At 41.3% G+C, this 20,830-nt stretch overlaps 1 protein-coding gene across 1 annotated transcript in view; it reads right to left on the bottom strand.

The window, feature by feature from the left end:
- LOC120545253 (netrin-G2) overlaps positions 1 to 20,830 on the bottom strand; it is a 70,600-nt gene that overhangs the window by 26,451 nt on the left and 23,319 nt on the right. The window contains 2 exon segments of the mRNA XM_039779441.1: positions 5,248 to 5,277; positions 8,227 to 8,399. Coding sequence (XP_039635375.1) covers positions 5,248 to 5,277; positions 8,227 to 8,399 — 203 coding nt within the window.

The raw sequence follows: 20,830 nt of genomic DNA, 5'->3' as shown, positions 1-20,830 counted from the left end.
TAAATTACGTTACACAAAAGTCTCATACTACCTAGTTTGCCAGTGCCCACCTACACTTAGATCAGAATGGTGAGGCTTTAGAGAGTTGAAATATGAATTTCCAACCCCAAAAAGTAAAAGGACAAAAAAAGGCAAGGTCCCAGTGTCATTTTCCGCCATGCAACAGCGCCTCATACAATGCATCAACAATCTAAACTGATTCATTACATAATCCTGTGACATGTGCCTGTTTGTACAGATGGACTTACTTACTGTCCCACAACACACACACACACACACACACACACACACACACACACACACACACACACACACACACACACACACACACACACACACACACACACACTCCCTGCTTAGACTCATTTTTAGGTGTATTCCACACAAATGCATTTGCATATAATGAGATAATTTGTCACTTGTATTAATGTAGACTGAGAAATGATAACAATAATGTTTAATGCCACCTGTCAGTCTAAGCATTATTATAATTTATTACCGGTGTGCTAGACATTGATTTAGCTCCACCCTAATGAAGCCATTGTGATTCTGGACCAGTTAACATTTTGCCAGAACACCTAATGGTGGTGGACTGAGTGACAGCATGGATGCTATTAATATGTCACATGATTTTCCAGACATGATCCAATCTCTCTCAGTCTAAGGGCAAGTTCAATCTTTATAAAAATGCAAGGATTTCATTAGATGGGAGTCAGAGGAGGATGGTGCACAGTTAGGATTGTGGTTGATCTAGTGTAGTACATGTGAGGTTGCATAGACTTGTCTGTCTGCATACTACTTGTTCTGTATTTAGACTCTTCTGCAGCCCTGGGATCTGATTTAAAAAGATGGCTTGATACTGTAGTATGACTGGGTTTTAGGATTTGGTTTGTCTGACCTTCCCTCCCCCTTCGCCAAACGCCCATCAGCCAGCTGACCAATGGGCTGCTGGCTCTGTGGATCAGACTCTCTTGCCAATAGATCACTAATCCTCATCTGAGCATGCTCAGTAACTGGGACAGGGACATGACAAAGGGTGCAACTACTATGACATGCTGTCCAACCCATAAGTCCTGCTGTAATGTGTATGTGTATGTATAAGGATGCATTTGCTTTTGCGTACCGACCATCCATAATACAGTACTTAAACTGGGATTTGCTTTTTCAAAATTCTTGAAAAAAAAAAAAAAAAAAAAAAAAAAAGAATACTGAAAATGTGATTTATATAACCACCTTTATGTGGATGAAAACTAAATAAACTCAGGCTGCTTAAACACTTTTCTACATAATATACAAAGAAAGTCAATGATGTTATTAAAATTTCAAAATAACCTACAAGCTTTGAATTCATATATAAATGTCGTGAAGAGCCAGAGATTATAGTTATTATTCAAGATAACTATGTTATGTGATCTAGTTTTTAATGTCACAGGACCTTCAGCCACATGATACAGTGTGTGTGTGTGTGTGTGTGTGTGTGTGTGTGTGTGTGTGTGTGTGTGTGTGTGTGTGTGTGTGTGTGTGTGTGTGTGTGTGTGTGTGTGTGTGTGTGTGTGTGTGTGTGTGTGTGTGTGTGTGTGTGTGTGGCGCTGTGAGAGTGGAACCTAGGACCTCAGATCCCTGGGAGGAAAAAGAGGGGATGAAGATGATTTATGGGTTTGACTGAACTGCACCATATGCCTGCCATAACCCCCCCCCACACACACACACACACACACACAAAAGGCAGAAGGAATAATCTACAATGGTATGATCTTCCTTTCTGGTGTCCCAGAAGTTTTTTTATTTTTTTTATTTCATGTTTCAAATTACATGAATTAATTGTTTGTATTTTGTGCATTTGTAATTCATAAGGCAGTGCTTTTATGAATTGAATGTAGTTAATAGTTTTTTTTTCCAATAAAGATTCAGTACAGCTTATATCTGACACTCTTAAATAACTTCATATGACACTGATTAAAGCTGCAGTGATTATTTGATTAATCCATTTGTTGATTAACAGAAAATGTGATATTTTTTTTTATTTCTGGTTTTCTTTGATAGTTGATTGGATATCTTATGGTTTTAAAGTGTTGTGTAGACAAAACAAAAAATTATGATGGCCATTTTTCACTATTTTCACAAAATAGTCTGATTAATTGACAATGAAAATAACCATTAATTGCAGCCCTGTCATGGAGGTGAAGAATAGTTCAAATGATCACATTATGACTTTAGATGTAAAAACAAGCATCTACATTTGACGTTCTGTGTCCTTCACAGCAAGTTTTAAATAGCTTACAAAGGACTGTAACTCTGTGTACAACGTTAAAGCTTCTGTCAGCCCCTCCTAAATCACAGCTAATCAGTGAATTTGTTGACTTCCCTACTGACGTCAGCCAAACAACAAAAGTGCTGTGCTGTTCAACAAACGTTCTTAATGGATTTCCTTCAGACAAAAAAAGAAGAAGAAACTCTGACGACATTGCAGCAGTGCCGAAATCCCAGCTACTCCCACATCCTAAGTGCTTTTCTGGTGGAACATGAGAGGTCCGCTGCCTACCAAGATGACAGGTTTAAATTTAGCTTGAGGGCGAGCGGGGCCTCGAGGTCCACTTTACTGTACATTCAAGCAGCTGACAGAATCTGTTCGCATCCATCCTGGGTTGCTTAAAATCAGTCAGTCAGAACAAATAAAGTCTAAATGTCCATACAGTGTGACGCTCTCGCTCTCAGGACGGGACAACCCAGGGCTGGCATCAACGCCAGAGATACGACCAGGGAAACAGCTGATGTACAGCTTAAGACCTCCAGTAAATTGCGGGATGAATTATGTATGATATATACACAGACACAAACACACTGCTTGTCAGCATCTAAGCACAACCACAGGAACGGACATATGCTTTGTTTTAATATTATATATAATTGGATTATTATCATTATTATTATTATTATTATTATTATTATTACGTATGCATTCACCTGTAAGCAGCATTTGATGTGAGGTGGTCAAGTTAGATCATATTATCTTTAAGGCCGGCAACACACTGGATGCGTGGCGTAAGCGTGTCAGCTGCGTGGCGTGTCCGTTTATATTTTGGCTCCCATGTTAACCGGTTAGAGCTTACACACTGCCTGCGTGACAGGCACGTCTCAGGTGCGGCTTGAGCCTCGCCGAAAACGCGTGCATGCTAGAAATAGGACAGACGCCTATTTTTCACGCGACATGCAGGCGTGTTGGAAACGTTTCCATTCAAAATAGAATAGGAAAAGATGTTTATGTCATTTTGACACAAATACATTTAATAAATGACATTTTGATGTTTGAAAGTCTGGTTTTGACATAAATGCTAAATGTAATTAAAAAAAAAATCTATTTTCTAATATTGCACCTGTCAATACAGAATGAAATATTCTGTAGCCTATTTTGCCGTCAATACTGCCGATGTTGTCTTTGCTGTAATCAAATCAGTATATATTTATGTTTAACATGAATTATACTACTGCTTGAGTGCAGTTTATCAATGGGAAACACACGTGTACAGACAAGGCTAGCAGCAGCAGCGCCGCGTCAGACATGTTTCTGGTGTGCAAAGACAGAACATGCTACACACGCAACAGAAACGCCACGCTCACGCCACGCATCCAGTGTGTAGATGGCCTAACTCTGCAAAAACAAATCTGCCTAAGAAATTAACAGATAGTTATTGAGTCCTATTGTTTCTTAGGAAAATATCTGCCCATCTAGTTAGATTATTTCAACCTGTTTTTAATATAGAAATCAACTTGTTTAAAGGAATAGTTTAACAATTTTAGGAAATTATACACTTATTCGCTTTCTGGCAGAGTGATAGATGGTACCAGAGAGGATTGGTGCCACTTTCATATCTGTCCAAATAGGAATTATCCAATTTTTGTGCTAAACTAAACTTTTGCTGGCTGTAGCTTCATATTTGATGGAAAGCGAACACGCGCGTTTCCCACAACGACTTGAAGGAAGACAGAAAAAGGTGAAAAGGACACCTTATTCTAGACTCCGATTGAAATTATGTAACTGCAATGGCAGATGTTTTCAGTAAATAAGACTTCCATGAAGATTAGATAACATGAAGATTTCTGCAGCGTGTGCAGTCTGCAATATGTTTATCTACAAAGTAACTGCAACTGTCAAATACTCTCTGGCTATGGCTGATGTACTTAACCACACCTGCCCAAGGGGCTCCAAATGGCTCATGGGTAATAGCCGGAGACCTTTCAGCTTCTGAAATGGTTAATGTGCTCTCAGCTTTGCCCTTGGGTCCAACTTCACCTTCAGGTTCACCCTGTGTTCCACCTTCAGTTTTACCCTCAGCTTCAGCTTCACCCTCTGTCTCAGCTTCAGCTCCAGGACCAGTAAATGTCTTAGATGAAGTTGATGTTGTGGATATTCAGCAACACAGATACACATGTCGAATAACAAGCAGAAACTAAATCTGTGGTAACCTGAAACTGAACCACTAAACTCATTATCAGCCCATTAGCAGGTATCGTTCTTCTCTTTGACAAATCATACCCATTATTTTTTATGTAATTGTGAGGGGAGTCCTTTTTAAAGCAGACTTCTGCAGTACAGTCCAATTGCTCAGTCTATCCATGCATCAGCCTTATACTGTCCGGCCATGTGGAGAACAGCCCAGTGCTGTCAGGGTTGATGTTGCCACTTTGCCGATCGTTTCTGTCTAACAGCTCGGAGGCTGAGAGCCTTTCCGCAGAGAGAATCCCTAATCAAATTCCCTTTTATTCCTGCCATCCCGAGCTCCTCACCCGGAATCACACTGCATTACAACACACTAACATATGCCCACATCCTTCTCCTATTTCTCTCTCGGTCTCTTTTCTCTCTCAGCTCTCTTTGCTCTCTCCGCAGCACTCTTTAGTCTAAATAAGAAAAGCAGAACTGTGGAAGAATTCCTCCTGTGCAGGTTAGGGTGATGTGCTGTGATGAAAGGACATGGCGACAGAGAGGCCTATTAATAATGAAGCATGCAGGGCCCAAGCTGCAGCACTGAGAGAGGAGATGCAGGAGAAGAGAAACGACTGACTAGAGAGCCAGCTGAACATCACAGGAGAGAGGGAGAGTTTAGGAGACGTGCAGAAAGCATGGTATATGGGTTAAAACGTAAATTTCAACAACAATGCAACAAAAAGGGGGAAAGACAGTACAGGGAGAGAGAGAGAGGGGGGTGGAATATCACCTCCTCGGCTTTGCTTTGCATTATTACTTACTAGAACCGGAGGGGGAGCCAGCAATTGTACCTGAAAGAGAATAAGAAAAGGGAGAGGAGATGAGAACTTGTTTATTTATGCATTCAATTTGCCTAAAGACTTGACTCTGCCTCATTCATCAGACTCAGGTGGCAGAGAGAGCATGCTTAAGAGCTGTTCTGCAAAATAAGGGTTTGTTGTAGACCACCTCTCAAGTAATTACTGGGTCTGCACCGCCTCCTCCATCCTCCCTAATTTAACCTGTTACTCTTCCCCAAATCCTCACATTCAGAGGTCCTCATCGTATATGTATGTTTTCAGAGAGCGCTACCACTTTGCGACGATTTAATCAAAACTTTATGGCTTTTTTTTCTCATGTTTTTCAAAGTTGTAGTTAAAGTTAGCTAAGCTTGGCGTGCATAATGCAATCTGTAGAGACCAAACCGTTTCGTGAGCCATGGCCATCTTGTTAGCATTTCAACCGAGCAAGTTGCAAACATTTGAATTTTTAAATTCCGCTAATGGGATTCGGGGGTTTAAAAGGGTGGTGATGGGCTCTGAAGGTGTGTGTCAGTACCATTAGGACTGGGTTGGAAACAATAACATGGTTAAAAAAAAAAGGGCTTACAATAGAGCCATTCTCTGCAGTGTGTGTGTGTGTGCAGGTACAGGTGTATGTGAGTGTGTATCTGCCTGTGTTTCTCTCTGTACATGATGTGAGTGTGTCTATGTTTGTTTGAAAGGAGAAAACTAGGGAGGGGCTGCCCTAGATTATTATTTTATCATAGCTAGCTACTGTAGCTGGGTACACTCTCCAAGAGGATTTCCCCCCACGCACTCCCACAATGTTACAGCTGTGATCTGCTCTCTGCACTGAGGTGACGACAACTCGGAGAACTCAGTGTCTCCATTGTCTTCTCTCAACCTCTCCTTTCTTTTCAACATGTTCCCTTGATCCTACTTTTCATGGACCTCAGAGGGATGACAAAACGTATTCACCCATCAATCAAGAGTGCTGGAGAATGTAGTTAAAAATTACCGCATGTCTTTTAGTTTTGAAAGATAAAATATTTTGTCATAATCCATCAACTCTGATTAGAAAGACTGACATTATTTGCACTGATGCCGCAGGAGAACCGCTGATTATTACATTAGCAAAAATGAGTGTAGAATAGAAGAACAAAAGAGAATAAGCAGAATATGAACAATTAAAGAAATATTATTGTCACTAAAAAAGTTTCCATTGGCTACTCTGTCGTGACCATAGTTTTTCTGTAGTCAGAGGCACAAATTTCCACTTTAGCTAACAGGCAAAGGACACTAGTTTAGTGTGTTCTGTGCTGGACATATCAGTGACTCACTGTCAGCTAATGGGACACAAAACTAGCTTAACATTAGCGGTGCATCTTATGGAGCACTAAGGTAACATCAAATTAGTTGGGCTAAGACAGCAACATCAGCTGTTAATGGGGCGACCAGCAAGCTTAAATCTGCACTAATCAATATTTTTTACATTAACAATGGATAAAGTGACCACGTTTACGAACACAGAGAATTATCTCCAGAATCTGCAGTTCCCATCAACTCCGTTAAGTGTTTAGCATTTTTCAGCTAATTTTTTTGGTTTTACTTTTGTTTACTTTTGGTTCATTCTATGCACTCTCATTGGCATAGTTTTCATCTCACTTCAGTGGAAAAGGTTTTTCACTTTCTTACCAAAAGTCAGATAAGAAGGTTGATATCACTCTCATATTTGTATGGTAAATAAGAAGCTACAGCGAGCAGCCGGTTAGCTTAGCTTAGCATAAAGACTGAAAACAAAGGGAAACAGCTAGCCTGGCTCTGCCCCATGGTAACAAAATCTGCCTACCAGCACCTCTAAAGCTCACAAATTTATATGTTTATCTCATTTGTTTAATCCATATAAAAACCAAATTGTAAAGATTTACACAGGGGCTGGGCTTTTTAAATCTCACACTTCAGGGGTAAAAATAATATGTAAATTAGTGATCTGAAGAGGTGCTGTTGAAAAAACTTTATCTTTTCTTTTTGTAAAGATTATTTTTGGGATTTTCCGCCTTTATTTGATAGGACAGGTAGGTGAGAAAGGGGAGAGAGAGGGTGAAGACATGCAGGAAATCGTCACAGGTCGGATTCTAACCCGGACCTCTGCGTAGAGGCATAAACCTCTCAGTATATGTGCGCCTGCTCTAGGGCTGGGCAATATATCGATATTATATCGATATCGTGATATGAGACTAGATATCGTCTTAGATTTTGGATATCGTAATATCGTAATATGACAGAAGTGTTGTCTTTTCCTGGTTTTAAAGGCTGCATTACACTAAAGTGATGTACTTTTATGAACTTACCAGACTGTTCTAGCGGTTCTATTATTTGCCTTTTCCCCACGTAGACATTATGTCCACATTACTGATGATTATTTATCTAAAATCTAAGTGTGAAGATATTTTGTCAAAGCACCAATTGTCAACCCTAGAATATCGCCGCAATATCGATATCGAGGTATTTGGTCAAGAATATCGTGATATCTGATTTTCTCCCTATCGCCCAGCCCTAGCCTGCTCTACCCACTGAGCTAACCCAGTCACCTTTGTTATCTTTTCAACAGAAGCAGGCTAGTTGTTTCCTCCTCTTTCCAGTCTTTGTGTTAAGCTATCAGCTGCTCACTGTAGCTTATTATTTACCATACAGACCTGAGAGTGAAATCAATCTTCTCATCTTAAATAACTTTTCTTTTAAATGCAGAATAAATCATCCTAAATCTGCAGCAGTGTCTTGGACCCTTCCCGGACACAACCCCTGTCTGTAGTAACTTAGATGAATGAATAGTCTTATCCATGCATTATACAGTAAAGCAAGCTGACAGACATCCATAGCTAAGGTGTATGTAAAGAGTCAGAAATATTGCATCTAACTGTGTCAGATTGATGAGTTGGATCAACACAGTAGGTAGATAAACATGTTTTAGGTACGTACAGGTGTTGGGGGTTCCATTGGGTGCTGGCAGGTAGGAACCAGCCTTCCAGGACTTGGCTTTGAAGCCCTTCCTGCACCGCTGGCAGTCCTGGCCAGTGGTGTTGTGTTCACACTGACACTGGAGGTTCCCATCCTGCAGCAGGCACTGGGAGGCGTGGAGGTTACATTTACACCTTTTAAAAGAAAGGAGAAAACACAAGTGAAGTGAGATGACAAGGCAGAAAGTGAAAGTTTTAATCAGACACTGGTTGTAAGTGTTAATGATGTTAGATATTGTAGGATTTTTACACCAAGGAGGGGGAAAAAAGCATTGAGTGTTAAAGGTGTGATGCAGAGACGGAACACAAATCCATTGCGGGTGAATTGCATTACAGTAATTCATGTAAAACAAGATTAAGATTGTAGGATTAAGGTATGTAAGGTTGTATGTAATTTGTTGTTTACTGAGCAGACACTGTAAATTACTGTGAAACTGTACACCTGACAAAGAAAACACTATTACCAACTCTTTGTCCAAGACTGTCATTTGGGAGCCACATGTTTACACTTTGTGTGTGTGTGTGTGAGTGTATGTGTGTGTGTGTCTGTGTGTGTGCGCGTGTGTGTGTGGTGTTATGGGTGTATACACCTATACATGCATCAGTAAAATGTTGCAGAGAGTTGAAACACACTTAGAAATATGAATGTGCAATGCCATCAACATTAATTGGCTAAAAATACATTTATTTAAAGAAAACTATCAGAGTTGTTAAGTGTTATTTTTTCAGTCTTAAATTCAGTTTTCTCTCAGAAGTCTCTGGCAAATCTACAGCACCCATTTCTATGTTGATGTTTGCTAGTGCAGTTTGTACAGTTGGCAGTCCATCTGATTCTGTCATTTGATTTCACCAGCAGCTTTGCTAGTGTTTCTACACCCTGAGTAAAGCATCAAACATGAATCAAATTGTTTTTAGATGTAAAAAGTCCTGCAGTAAGGCAAAGGTCCTGACTGACTGAACGTAGAGCAGAAACTATTAATTCATTCGATTAACATACATTATCATTATTCAAGCAACAACACCAAAAATTCTCTGGGACCAGCTTCTCAAATGTGAAAGGATTTTCTGACAAACAAAACAAGAAATTCATAGATGTCACTTTGAGCTCTTATAAATTATTTATATTGGGCACTTTTCACCATTTTCTGACAATTTATAGGAGAAACTATTTGTGGAGTAATTAATAGAATTGTCAGCTGATTAATTGATCATGAAAATAATAATTAGTTGCATCCCTAGCTAAATGTTATTACATGATTTAATTTTTAATGATCATTACAACCAATATATATGTAGTTTTAATGTAATGATGGTGACTGTCATACAGAAAATAGATGTAAATATTGCCTGTTGCTTTTCCTCTTTCTAAATAATTGTAATTGAAAAACATACAGCGGGATGTTAAACTGCAAACAAAAAAATTAAATGAATGCAAAATATTGTAGGTCCAAGATTGTTGGTAATCTGTCATTTGGGAGCCACATGTTTACAATTTGTGTGTGTGTGTGTGTGTGTGTGTGTGTGTGTGTGTGTACGCATGTGCACAGTGCCACCTCAGCAGAGGGCAGGTGGGCTGATCCAGAGGTTGAAGTTCTGCTGGGGAGGAAATGAGGATCTTAAGGACATTCGGAAGCTACGACTTTAAATTACAGCCTTTTCCAGATGAGCGACTGGACTCCAATCCAGTTTGTTCCACTGGAGTGAACAGCTATCCGTCTGCATCAAATATTCAAAGAATGGCACCCGTATTCTCGTGAGATAACTGCTTCAATCTTCCTTCCTCGCAATAATCTGCACTTCCTCATCAGACTTTTTTGGTGTGGTTTATGCTCAACCTCGATCCTAGTTTCATGACATAACTTTGCGTTCAGAATAACGATGAGTGAAACTTAAAACCACACAGTAAGCTTTGCAGGAAAAGAAATGGAGACAGTGGATCATGGTGTGTTGTGTCTGGCATCACATCTTAGCTTGCAGTCCTATAAATTACCCACGTTTCTCTCTTATCACCTGGACGAGCTGACAGGATGTGCCAGGGAGAATCCATCCTTAGACAAGGCCTTGTTTCCTGCATGCTTTCTGAAGGACACGAGCTGTCCACTTAGCAAAGAGGGAAATTGAACATCTCTTTTTCATGGAGAAAATGGAGAGAGAGCGAGTGTGTATGTGTGAAATGAGACAGGTGTGTCTGTGTGTGCGCGTTTCTGCTTCGTGTGATTGTGATGCATTTGTCTGAGAGCTGCGATGACAGACAACAGATCAGAGAAGCAGAGGCACGGTGACTAATGCCTGGATTGAGTGAGGTGACAGCTAGATTTAAAGAGAAGCTCTGTAAGCTTGTGTTAAATCAATACTGAAGTGCGACTACTAGGCACATGGCCTCTCTCTTGTCAATTATCTGGACAGTTGACAAAGGTTAAAGCCTGCATGAGTAGATGAGTCTGGATCTATAAGTTTATCTTGATAAAATGTTACTGGCGTCCTGACTATCAACAAAATCTCAACTAACGTAATCATTAAAGCAAGGTGTAGGTTGAAACTTTGTGGACACTCCATTCCCTTGACCCGCTTTTCTGACTCCTGCCACATAGTACAGCCCAGGACGACCAGCAGTACTTCGAGACTTGCACTCCTTCCGCATGAATGGTGTGACACTGACGACTTTTCAAGTGCCGTGTCTTTTTAGCTCTCTCTCTTTCGGATGACAGCTTGCACTGGGATTTCTCCCGATCCCCCTTCTTCGGTCCCTCCACACACAAATAATACATGGGCACAATCATATGTTAATGTGCAAGATGTCTGCCTTCACTGCAAAGTCATCAAAGTGGGAGTAGCAGCTCTGAGCTGAAGGAAGTTAAGACGGGACAGCTGGATCCATCACAACCCTGTCTATTTACTTAGAGAGAGAGAGGGAGGGAGGGAGGAGAGATGAAATTAGAGAAGGTGAGTGGAGGAAAAGACAAAGAAGGGCAAGAGAAAGCTGGGTGAGAAAGGGAGTCTAAGAACAGAAGGAAGTAAGTGATTCAAATGTATTCAAGTCTACATTAGAAATCACACACGCAAGGTGGTGTTTTAATTAGCTGGTGTAATTCTGGGTCAATACTTCTGTTAATCAGTCTGTTGGAGACTTCCTCCAAGGAAAAATGGTTTCAGCAAATGGGCAAAAACAACTTATGTTTGTGTTGAAGTGACAAAGCTCTCCAGTAGTCTCAAGAATTATGACTTGTCCGGAGCAAAGTCAAAGTCGGGTGACGTTATTATAGAGCCACAAAGTCTGCAGAGGAAGGAGGTCACTGCAGAACGTTCTCGAACATCGTATGCCATTTGGTTTTTCTACAATATCTGCTCTTGCAAAACAATATTCGCTTGTGGCATCTACTGCATGATTAACATTTTTATGGTTGTTATTTAACCAAAACCATGGTCTTTATTTATAAGTGTTTATGGAACCCTAGACCAAACCATGCAGCATGCTAAACCCGTTCTGATGATCTTTGTACCCCGACCACCTCCCTGGGATGTCTGTGTGGTACCAGAAGTCATCAATTGTGTTTCCTCCAAAACATATATAAGGTGAAACCATTTAGTAGGATACAAACATAATTCCTTGGAGACAGGATTACATGTGTAATGCATTATCTAAATATCTGCATGCTCACACTATGTTTTGCATCTAACCAATGATCTGTAATTATCCAATAGACATACAGTTGTCAACCTGTCTGTGTTTCTCTGTCCTTTCTCCTCTCAGTCCGTGTCTGTGAAGTCACGTCGGCCCTGTGTTTTTAATGATGCGAGGACTGCCGGTGTTAGACAGCAACGACACAGCAATTAGAGGAATAAATAATAGGAAAGATAAACAAACATCAAGGGGGAGTCATGTGGTGGCGGAGCCTGAGAAAGCAGCTGGAAGCAGCAGTTAATGGGGCTTTATCTGTCTCTTTACTGTAGTCGACGCCGATCCCTCTTATTTCTCTCCGGGGACACAGCTATCAGTCATGCTCTCTTATTTTCGGTTTTGCACTCTCCTCCCACTGTATTAAAAAAAACAAAAAAACCTTTGCTCCAAAATTCCATCCACTGTGACTGTTCCAGTCTTTCCTTTCACTCTTCCTCTTTGATCTCCCATTGTATCCTCCATCTCTTTCTTTCTTTCCCATTCTGTCTATGCAGCCTTACCCCTTTAGCTCTTTTGCTATTGCCCGTTGCACCAGTGCTCACGGAGGAGCGCACTGGATAAATTGGGTTGTGGACATGTGTTTGAGAGAAAATTGGGGGGTATAGACGATGCGGGGGTCTGAGCAGTCTGTACAGCAGGGAGAAGGGCAGTTGTGTCAAAGCCCTGACAGTCTGCCTGCCCCCCCGACTACAGTGCTGAGACTCTGAGGAGGAGCAGGAGGAGGGTCCGCATTGACGTGCTCTAACCTGTGATGACAGACCGCATCGATGCGGCTCTGACCCAGCAGGAGATCTCCCTCTTCTACTCTGTGTTCGATCAGCCGTCACTGAGAAGGCCCACTCGCTTTTCGCAACAACCTCCTCCCTTGATACCACAAAATACACAACCAGCTACACAACCTGCTAGAGTAATAGTAGAGTGAGAGCGTAATGGGCAATGAGAGTCGGTGCTTTTGTTAGAGAGAGAGACTTAACACCCAACCTGACTGATGACATGGAGGTACATGTGCAAATGCAGGGGATAAATAAAATAGCAGGGAAATGAACATGAAATGAACATGAAATGACAATATAATACAAACACAATAGCCCTACAGTTAGCCCCACATTTGTGAAGCGTATAATATTGGATTTTTGATAGACAGAGACTTGTTTCAATTCGTGTTGTAAGATTCGAGGTTGTACTTTGGAAACCTCTTTCTTCAATTTAATTTTTGAATCCATTCAAAGACTTGTTTTGCTTATTGTTACTTCACTTGGATGTTTGACCCTCACTGTGCAGAATGATTTACATGTATGTTGAGAGTTGAGAGACTCTAGAAGGCTTTTTTTTTTTGTTGTTGTCACATCTCAATTAGTTTGAAAGGGAGTCCAGTATGCAACTTACACAAGTGTGATGTGGAAACTTGAAACCCTCAGTGCACATACACTTATAATGGACATTACAGTGAAGTAGGAGACATCTTGTGCCCAGTATCTAAATAATAAATAATATAATATATACATAAATATACATTATATAAATAATAATTAATACAAATCTGTTTGGTAGAGGGCCGCCTGCAGAAAACTGAGCCCTCCGACACAGAGTTTCCTGAGCGCAGCGGGAAGCGACCGAGCGAGGAGTGGGTGTTGCGTGAAGCTGGGATCATTGATCAGCAGCACGCCTTATTGGCTTCTGCTGAAGTCTTTATCACCACGTCCCCTCCCACTTCCTCCCTCGCCTTGCCTCGTAAATTCAGAGCAGCTAATTGGACATGACTGCGTTTATGTTCTAGCTTCATAAATTTTTCTTTCTCTGAAGGGAGAGGATCGATTTTCCTCGAGTGCAGCCTCCCGTAGCAGCGGAGCAGCATGAGTCTCTACAAACGTTCCCTCTCACCTCCACACCCCCCCCCCCACCATCAATCCTTTGTCTCTCTCACAGATGTGCTCCTTCTCTCTTCCTCTACACTAAACAGGTAATCTATAACTGACCTCCCCTGCAATCATGTGGTAAGCAGGGATTACATCGCGCCTCAACAACAATTGTTCTTTTACACGTTTCTATCAACCCCTTTCACTCATTAATAACAGAACTGTTGGAATTTTTTTAACTAATCATTCCACCCATTATCTGTCATTATCTAATGAAAGTTGTTGACTGCAAAAGACCACAGATGTTGGATACATTTTCTGCCTTTCATGTCATTCACTCCCCCTCCATCTCTTTCTAGTTTCTCAGTATTCTATCTTTTTTTGTAGCATATCCCATAATCCATCTGAGGGAGAAAACACTTATCTACTGGAGCATCTAAGGCAGCCAAAGGGTGTTTGGTGTCTCCACCACACACACACACACACACACACACACACACACACACACACACACACACACACACACACACACACACACACACACTACAACTATATATGTTCAAAGTTCAGAGGGTCACTGGATGCTTTTAAGTAAAATTTTCCAGCAAAAAGACCTCTTAAATAATTCAAAGAGCAGGGATGACCTTGATTGTCTTTGCAATCCACACCCTGTGTGTGTTTGTAATGTGTGTGTGTGTGTGTGTGTGTGTGTGTGTGTTTGTCTACTATGCAGTGTATGGGGATGTGTGACTTCCCTGGTGTGTATGTGGGATGATTAATTATATTAGCACAGTTTGCTCTCAAAAGTGTCTTTTATGTTTGTGATGGGCTAGATAGAGGGATGGATGGAGAGAGAGAGAGAGATATTGTGTGTGACTAAGCATACCAGTAAATTATTTACACAGGATACAGTAAATGACTATTGCGTGCATGCCTAGTCCTGAGAGCTTCTCTCTGATTGGTTGGTTGTGGTCATGTAAAGAGCAGCAGGCAGAGTTGGGCCCACTTTAAGCTACCTGCTCTCTGAAGTATGTACTGTATGCACAGGACCAAATATCTAAATAATGGAGCCTGGGCACATCCTCTTCTCCAGTCCAGACCTCAGAGGACCGTTCTCTTGAGCACAGCAGAGACTGTGTGCGTGTGCGCACGCTTGTGAGAGAGACAGAGAGATACTGGAACAATTCAGGTGTGGGTTACATGCCAGCTGTGTAAAACATACCGTTTTTGCTGGCCTTTCAAAATGCAGGGGTAATTAATATGCAGCTTTCAAAGGGTTTTATCACCCCGGCTGTTTCCAGTGATACTTGTGTATGAGGATAAGACACAGTTTTTAAATAACTTTCTCACTCTCTTAAACAATTGGTGTAACCCTTGTTTAAAGAAGTGGCTCAGTGATATGGTTTCCTGTAAGATTAGGTACTCCTCATCTGTCTCATACTGAAAATGAATTAAGTTTGGGAGTTCCTTTTAATAATTATATCAGTAAGTAAAAATAGACTGTTTATTCACTGCAAAAACCACAATAGTGTCAGTGACATCATCCCGCAAGATGCTGGCCAATCAAATACTTGCAAGCGCACACATTCCTGATAGATATTTCCACTGTTTACTTTGTGACTGTCACAACGAAAGTTTAAGTAATTGCTATGATATGATAACTTTCTAGAGTTGTCAAAATCTGTCTCAGAGTATTATAAATGTGCAATGCTTTCAATCTCATGGACCTCTGCTTAGTATGCAGACATAAGTGAAATACTGTGTAAAAGCCCCACATCAGCAATTTCACCTAGTTGTCGCTACTTGTCTCGACATGACACTAATAAAAAGCTAGTGTCCTATAAATAACATATGCAGAATGTTATTTTCACCTATGAATAGATGCACTGTCAAAACTGACTGACCACTGTGGTGGGTGACCCTTATTAATTCATCCACACAAGACACATTTTGCTGGCATTTGGCACTTGGCGGGTGGTAATTTAAGACTCTGCACGCCAGCATTGTTATATTCATGCAGCATGATGCAGCATGAATGATGCAGAATGGCTGACGCCGTTCTTCCTGAAGCAGCCATGTCACTGCATCTTAAGGCTTCTTCCGCTGAAGAGAGTTTGCCCTCGCTCCAGCCAGCTCCGATCGTCCTGAGATCACTGTGTAACAGCGCTGGATATTAGAGTGTAACCTCCCTGCAGAGTCCTTACTGCTGCTGAATGTGTTTTAATGAACACTACAGCAAAGAGTAACACCTGGGGAGAGAGGAAATTGGGCATGAGTTGGAGGGGGTAGGGGGGGCGTTATTATACATCCTCTTATTTAAGATATGAACGAGGAAGAAGAAGTCAAGGGATTTGGAAGGCAACGGGAGGAATGAAAAAGTGATGAAGAGACAGAAAATCCGGGACAACATGGGGTTTGGTGGGAGGTTCTTCCTGTTGTGCAGTCCCCCACAGAGTCTTCAGACCCTCAGGGGCGATATGGATCTTTGTCTGTTGTGTGTGTGTACGTATATTAGAATGAAAAACTTCTCTCTGAGACAATATGCCCGCCACACAAACTTTAGAGACACCCTTTTGAACCCCTGTTAAGACATGTTGTTATAAATTAGCGCGCCAACACACACAAACCCAAACCCGCAGGCCCTCACCCATCTTCACCCAGGCACCTAATTTTCCACACAAACACAATTACTTTACATACTTTCTCTCGTTGTCTTAGCCGCATGTCCTCTCATTTAAATGATGAACTGATTTGCTAAGTCACCAAAACACACATAACACACACTGTATAGCCATGTGTGTATTAGTGTCTAATTCCGGTGTGACCATGGAGGGAAGGATGCCTGGGGAAGATGAGCTGAGCTGGGATCAGCCAGAGGACAGGGGTTAATATAATTATCCTGCTAAAACCTTGAGACTGAAAGAACATCATTAGTCATAGAGAGAAGAGATTCGCCCGAGCCGCGGGCCAGAGGAGGTGAGGAGGAGAAGGGGGAAGGAGGAAAGGAGAGCTTCGAAACACACCAGTGCAGTTAGCAAGACAATTAGTACGAGGACTAAAACTTGAGGGTCTTTGTGCAAAAAAAAAAAAAAAAGAGAGGACAATGTTTACCAATGCTCTGAGCTGTAGCAGAAACTGCTTCGCTTATTCATATATATAATAATATTTTCCTTAAAGGAACACGCCGACTTATTAGGAATTTAGCTTATTCACCGTAACCCCCAGAGTAAGACAAGTCCATACATACCCTTCTGATCTCTGTGCGTGCTGTAAGGCTGTCTGACGGCTCCAGCATTAGCTTAGCCTAGCACAGATCCTGCAGGTAACTGGTTCCAACTAGCCTACTGCTCCGAATTGTGACAAAAGTGACAGGGAATACCCCAACATGTTCCTGTTTACATGTTGTGATTTGTAGAGTCAGGTGTACAAAGCAAAAAAGCGTAACAAGAACACAGCCATCTTCTAACAGTAAACAAACCGGGAACTATATTCTCAGACAGGCTTGCTGCGAGCATATCACTACCCAAGTACTATATTCTTCCACCTGAGAATATAGTTCCTGGTTTGTTTACGGTTAGAAGATGGCTGTGTCTCATGTTACGTTGTTTTTGCACACCCGTGACTCTACAAATCACAACATGTAAATAGGAACATGTAGGCGTTATTTTGTCACTTATTCGGAGCAGTAGGATTACTGGAACCAGTCACCTGCCTGTTCTGTTATGGGCTGATGCCGCTGGAGCCGTCAGACAGCCTTACAGCACGCACGGAGATGAGAAGGGTATGTATCGACTTGTCTAACTCTGGGGGTTACGGTGAATAAGCTAAATTCCCAATAAGTCGGCGTGTTCCTTTAAAATCTCTACATAAATGAATTGCTTAGAAATTCGATTAATATCTGAACTGAACACGGAATGACAGTCTTGTGTAGCAAAAGCCCAGCATTCTTTAGTATTTAATGAAATGACCTCTGGTTTGTGCAGATTTAATATGAAGCTGTAGTTACTGAAGGACAAATATTTTTTTCAAAATGTGGTTTGTGGCCAGCATATGAACTGATGGGTAATAAAGTATTCAAACGTGCCATTTGGGGCCAAGAACTGTGCTACTACAGCAATTCACTGATCAATTACACTTCAGTTCAAATGCATGAGAACGGTAATAGTGATGCAGTGTCAAGTTGACCCCATGATTGAAAATCAAATTACGGCTGCCACTCCAACTGATTATTTTCATTATCTACTATTCTGGGGTCTCATTTATAAAACTGTGCGTAGGATCCTTACTAAAAGTGTACGGACGCCAAAAAAATTCAGATTTATAAAACCGTGCATATGCACACCTGTAAGCAATGTTCCCTTTATAAGTCACAGATTACCCACAAGTGTGCGTACGCGAATCAGCCTCTTATCCCACCCTGTACACGCCCATTTTTAACCATACATAGTCAATGCATGAATGCTGATCAGTATGTTAATGACCCTGGCGGTTATTCTTTCATTACGCTAAATTATGACGACTGGCGGGGAAAAAGCAAAAAACTTCTCAGCAGTGGCGGTGCCAGAGATGTTATTTTGCCGGTGCTTTGGGGTTGCTGAACGTTTCGGTGAGGGTGCTCTGAAATTTTGAGTTTCCCTTGACACAAATAGGCTAACATTACACACACTCGCGCAGATGCCCACCCACCTCCGTCGGCGTTTAGGCCTACTAAGCGAGCGAACGAGAGAGATTGATTTAAAGTTGCCGATACAACAGCACCATAGAACTCTGATTAGCCCACCAAACATATTTCAAATAGCAGCCAACAAGCCGGGTTCAAACAATCATTAGGCTACTGCAGCTCTCATACAGTGGCTCAGAAGAGTAATGCAGCAGGCCAAATACACCACACATAGCCAAGCACACACATAAAAACACACGCGCATGTATCCTCACACAGTTTGCACGTATGGTCAAAATACTGTAGTCATATCTGTAGTGACTTAATAGATCTAAATAAGCCACTGAGGGCGAACACGTTTTCTGGGCTAAAAATAAACCGATTATATACCGATAACTTTAGATTCGGTGATCCATTTATTCACATTTCTGTAAAATACATGTTTACTGTACGCTCTTCTACGAGACAGAGATAAGAGTAAAGTTATTGCATGGACCCCTATCAGCTGACTCACCCACTGTGACCTGGCTGTGCGATCCCCTGGTCTAATGTCATGTATAGCAGGGTGACGTTAAGCATCCTCCGCAGCAATCACGGCAGTGGTCAGCTCATCTTCCTCCGGCTGCTTTTCTTCGTCCCGCTTGGTGACAAGTTCACCCTATCTCTCAGTCTCATTTACAGATTTTGATAAAGTCTCCACACCTTGACGTTGAGGGAGTAAAAAACTATCCATTGCTAGCGTTAGACTCACTTCTCTAATCCTAGCGTCTCCAAATATTGAGCTCTTCTTCTTCTGTGTGAATACGTTACTGCGGAAGTAAGGTCAAAAGTTCAATGTGTGCTGCACCCTTTGGCCGAATACGATCACCTGTGTTTTTTAGCCTAAAAATAATCGTTTGTTTTATTAATGTATTTATTCATTTTTCAAATATAAATTATACTATTTACATATTAACGATTTTTTATTAATTTATAAATCAACCACAGCAATTTCTTGGGGGTGCTAAGGGGGTGCTACGGCAAACCTAGGGGTAGCTACAGCACACCCTAGCCCCTCCCTGGCGCCGCCGCTGCTTCTCAGACATTCAGGAATTGCTGCAAATTGAATTATAATTTCGGCCTGTTCTCGCACAGTGTAGGGAAACCTGATCCATAGACTACCTATATTAATAATACCGTCCAAAATGGCAGGCATTATGGTACTCTGGGACAGCTTCGATATACCAGACCTAGATTTAACAGAACTATATACTATATCCAAACAAGCCTTAGTGATAAATGATTATAATATTAATAAAAAAAACACTTGGCTGCATGCCATTTCCCTCTGGAAACAGCCGGTTGGCCCCAGAGTGGCGAGGACTTGTATTTGGATCGGGATGGCACTGTTCCGGCGCGTTGCCCTCTCTACTGTACCCAATTCAGTACATAGATCCAAAAGCACAGCTTTAAGCAATCTAAATCGGCATATTAGCCAGTCATCCCTGAAGTCTCTTTCTCTCCTGTTTCTTCCATTGGCGTAGTCCTGCAGGGCCAGCAGTGCCATCATGCAGCATTACGCACGTGGTCACGGCAGAATTTATGTTTACAACAATTTGTGATTGTTAACACCTTGCCAAAATCACAGCATCAACTAGTGGTATCCCCCACCCAGAGAAATAATTTAAAGACAAAAGTCTAATAGGAAAACACACTTTTCTTCATGCAGGTTTTGTCACAAACAGTATTAAAGTTCTGACCGTTAACGAGGACATTAAGTGTAACGATGGCACGAGAGCTTAACGTTATTATTTCCAGACTTTGACATTTGATGATATATGCACAGTATTAAAGACCGATATTTAGTTATTTAGGCTACACTGTGTTCTGCCGTTATCTAATGCTAGGGTATTTGATGCTATCCTGTATTCCATGCAGTCGGGCCGTCTCCTCCTCCTGCGCTCCGTAGCGGACAATGTGACAGTGAGACAGCGCCGATTAAATAGTAAGAACGCATTTTTATTTCAGATTTGAGTTGGATTTTATAGAACAAGTATCACTCAGTACAAGCGTGTTTGGCGTTTTTGCTCAGAAAAAATTATGATTAACAACAGTCTGTCGACTAATGAATTAAATGACTTAATCGTTTCAGCTGTAAATACAATCCAAAGCAGTAGTCGTCTTTTTACGGTTGTCGTAAAAAGCATTTTTATTTTAGCATTTTTATTTTAGCATTTAGTTTCCTGCCAACTACACTCTGTTGTGGAAGGTTTAAATCTAATCGAGGAAAAACTTTTTATTAGAGATTTAGTATTAGATTGCTGCTTCATTAAAACAAAATTCAATAACGTAACAAAGTAATTTATGTAAGGCTGTCATGGTGTTGGATCAG

This window comes from Perca fluviatilis, chromosome 17 (genome assembly GCF_010015445.1).
Source record: "Perca fluviatilis chromosome 17, GENO_Pfluv_1.0, whole genome shotgun sequence".
NCBI lineage: Eukaryota > Metazoa > Chordata > Actinopteri > Perciformes > Percidae > Perca > Perca fluviatilis.
Note: the sequence above shows the minus strand (reverse complement) of the source record. Positions and strands in the feature narration are given on the sequence as shown.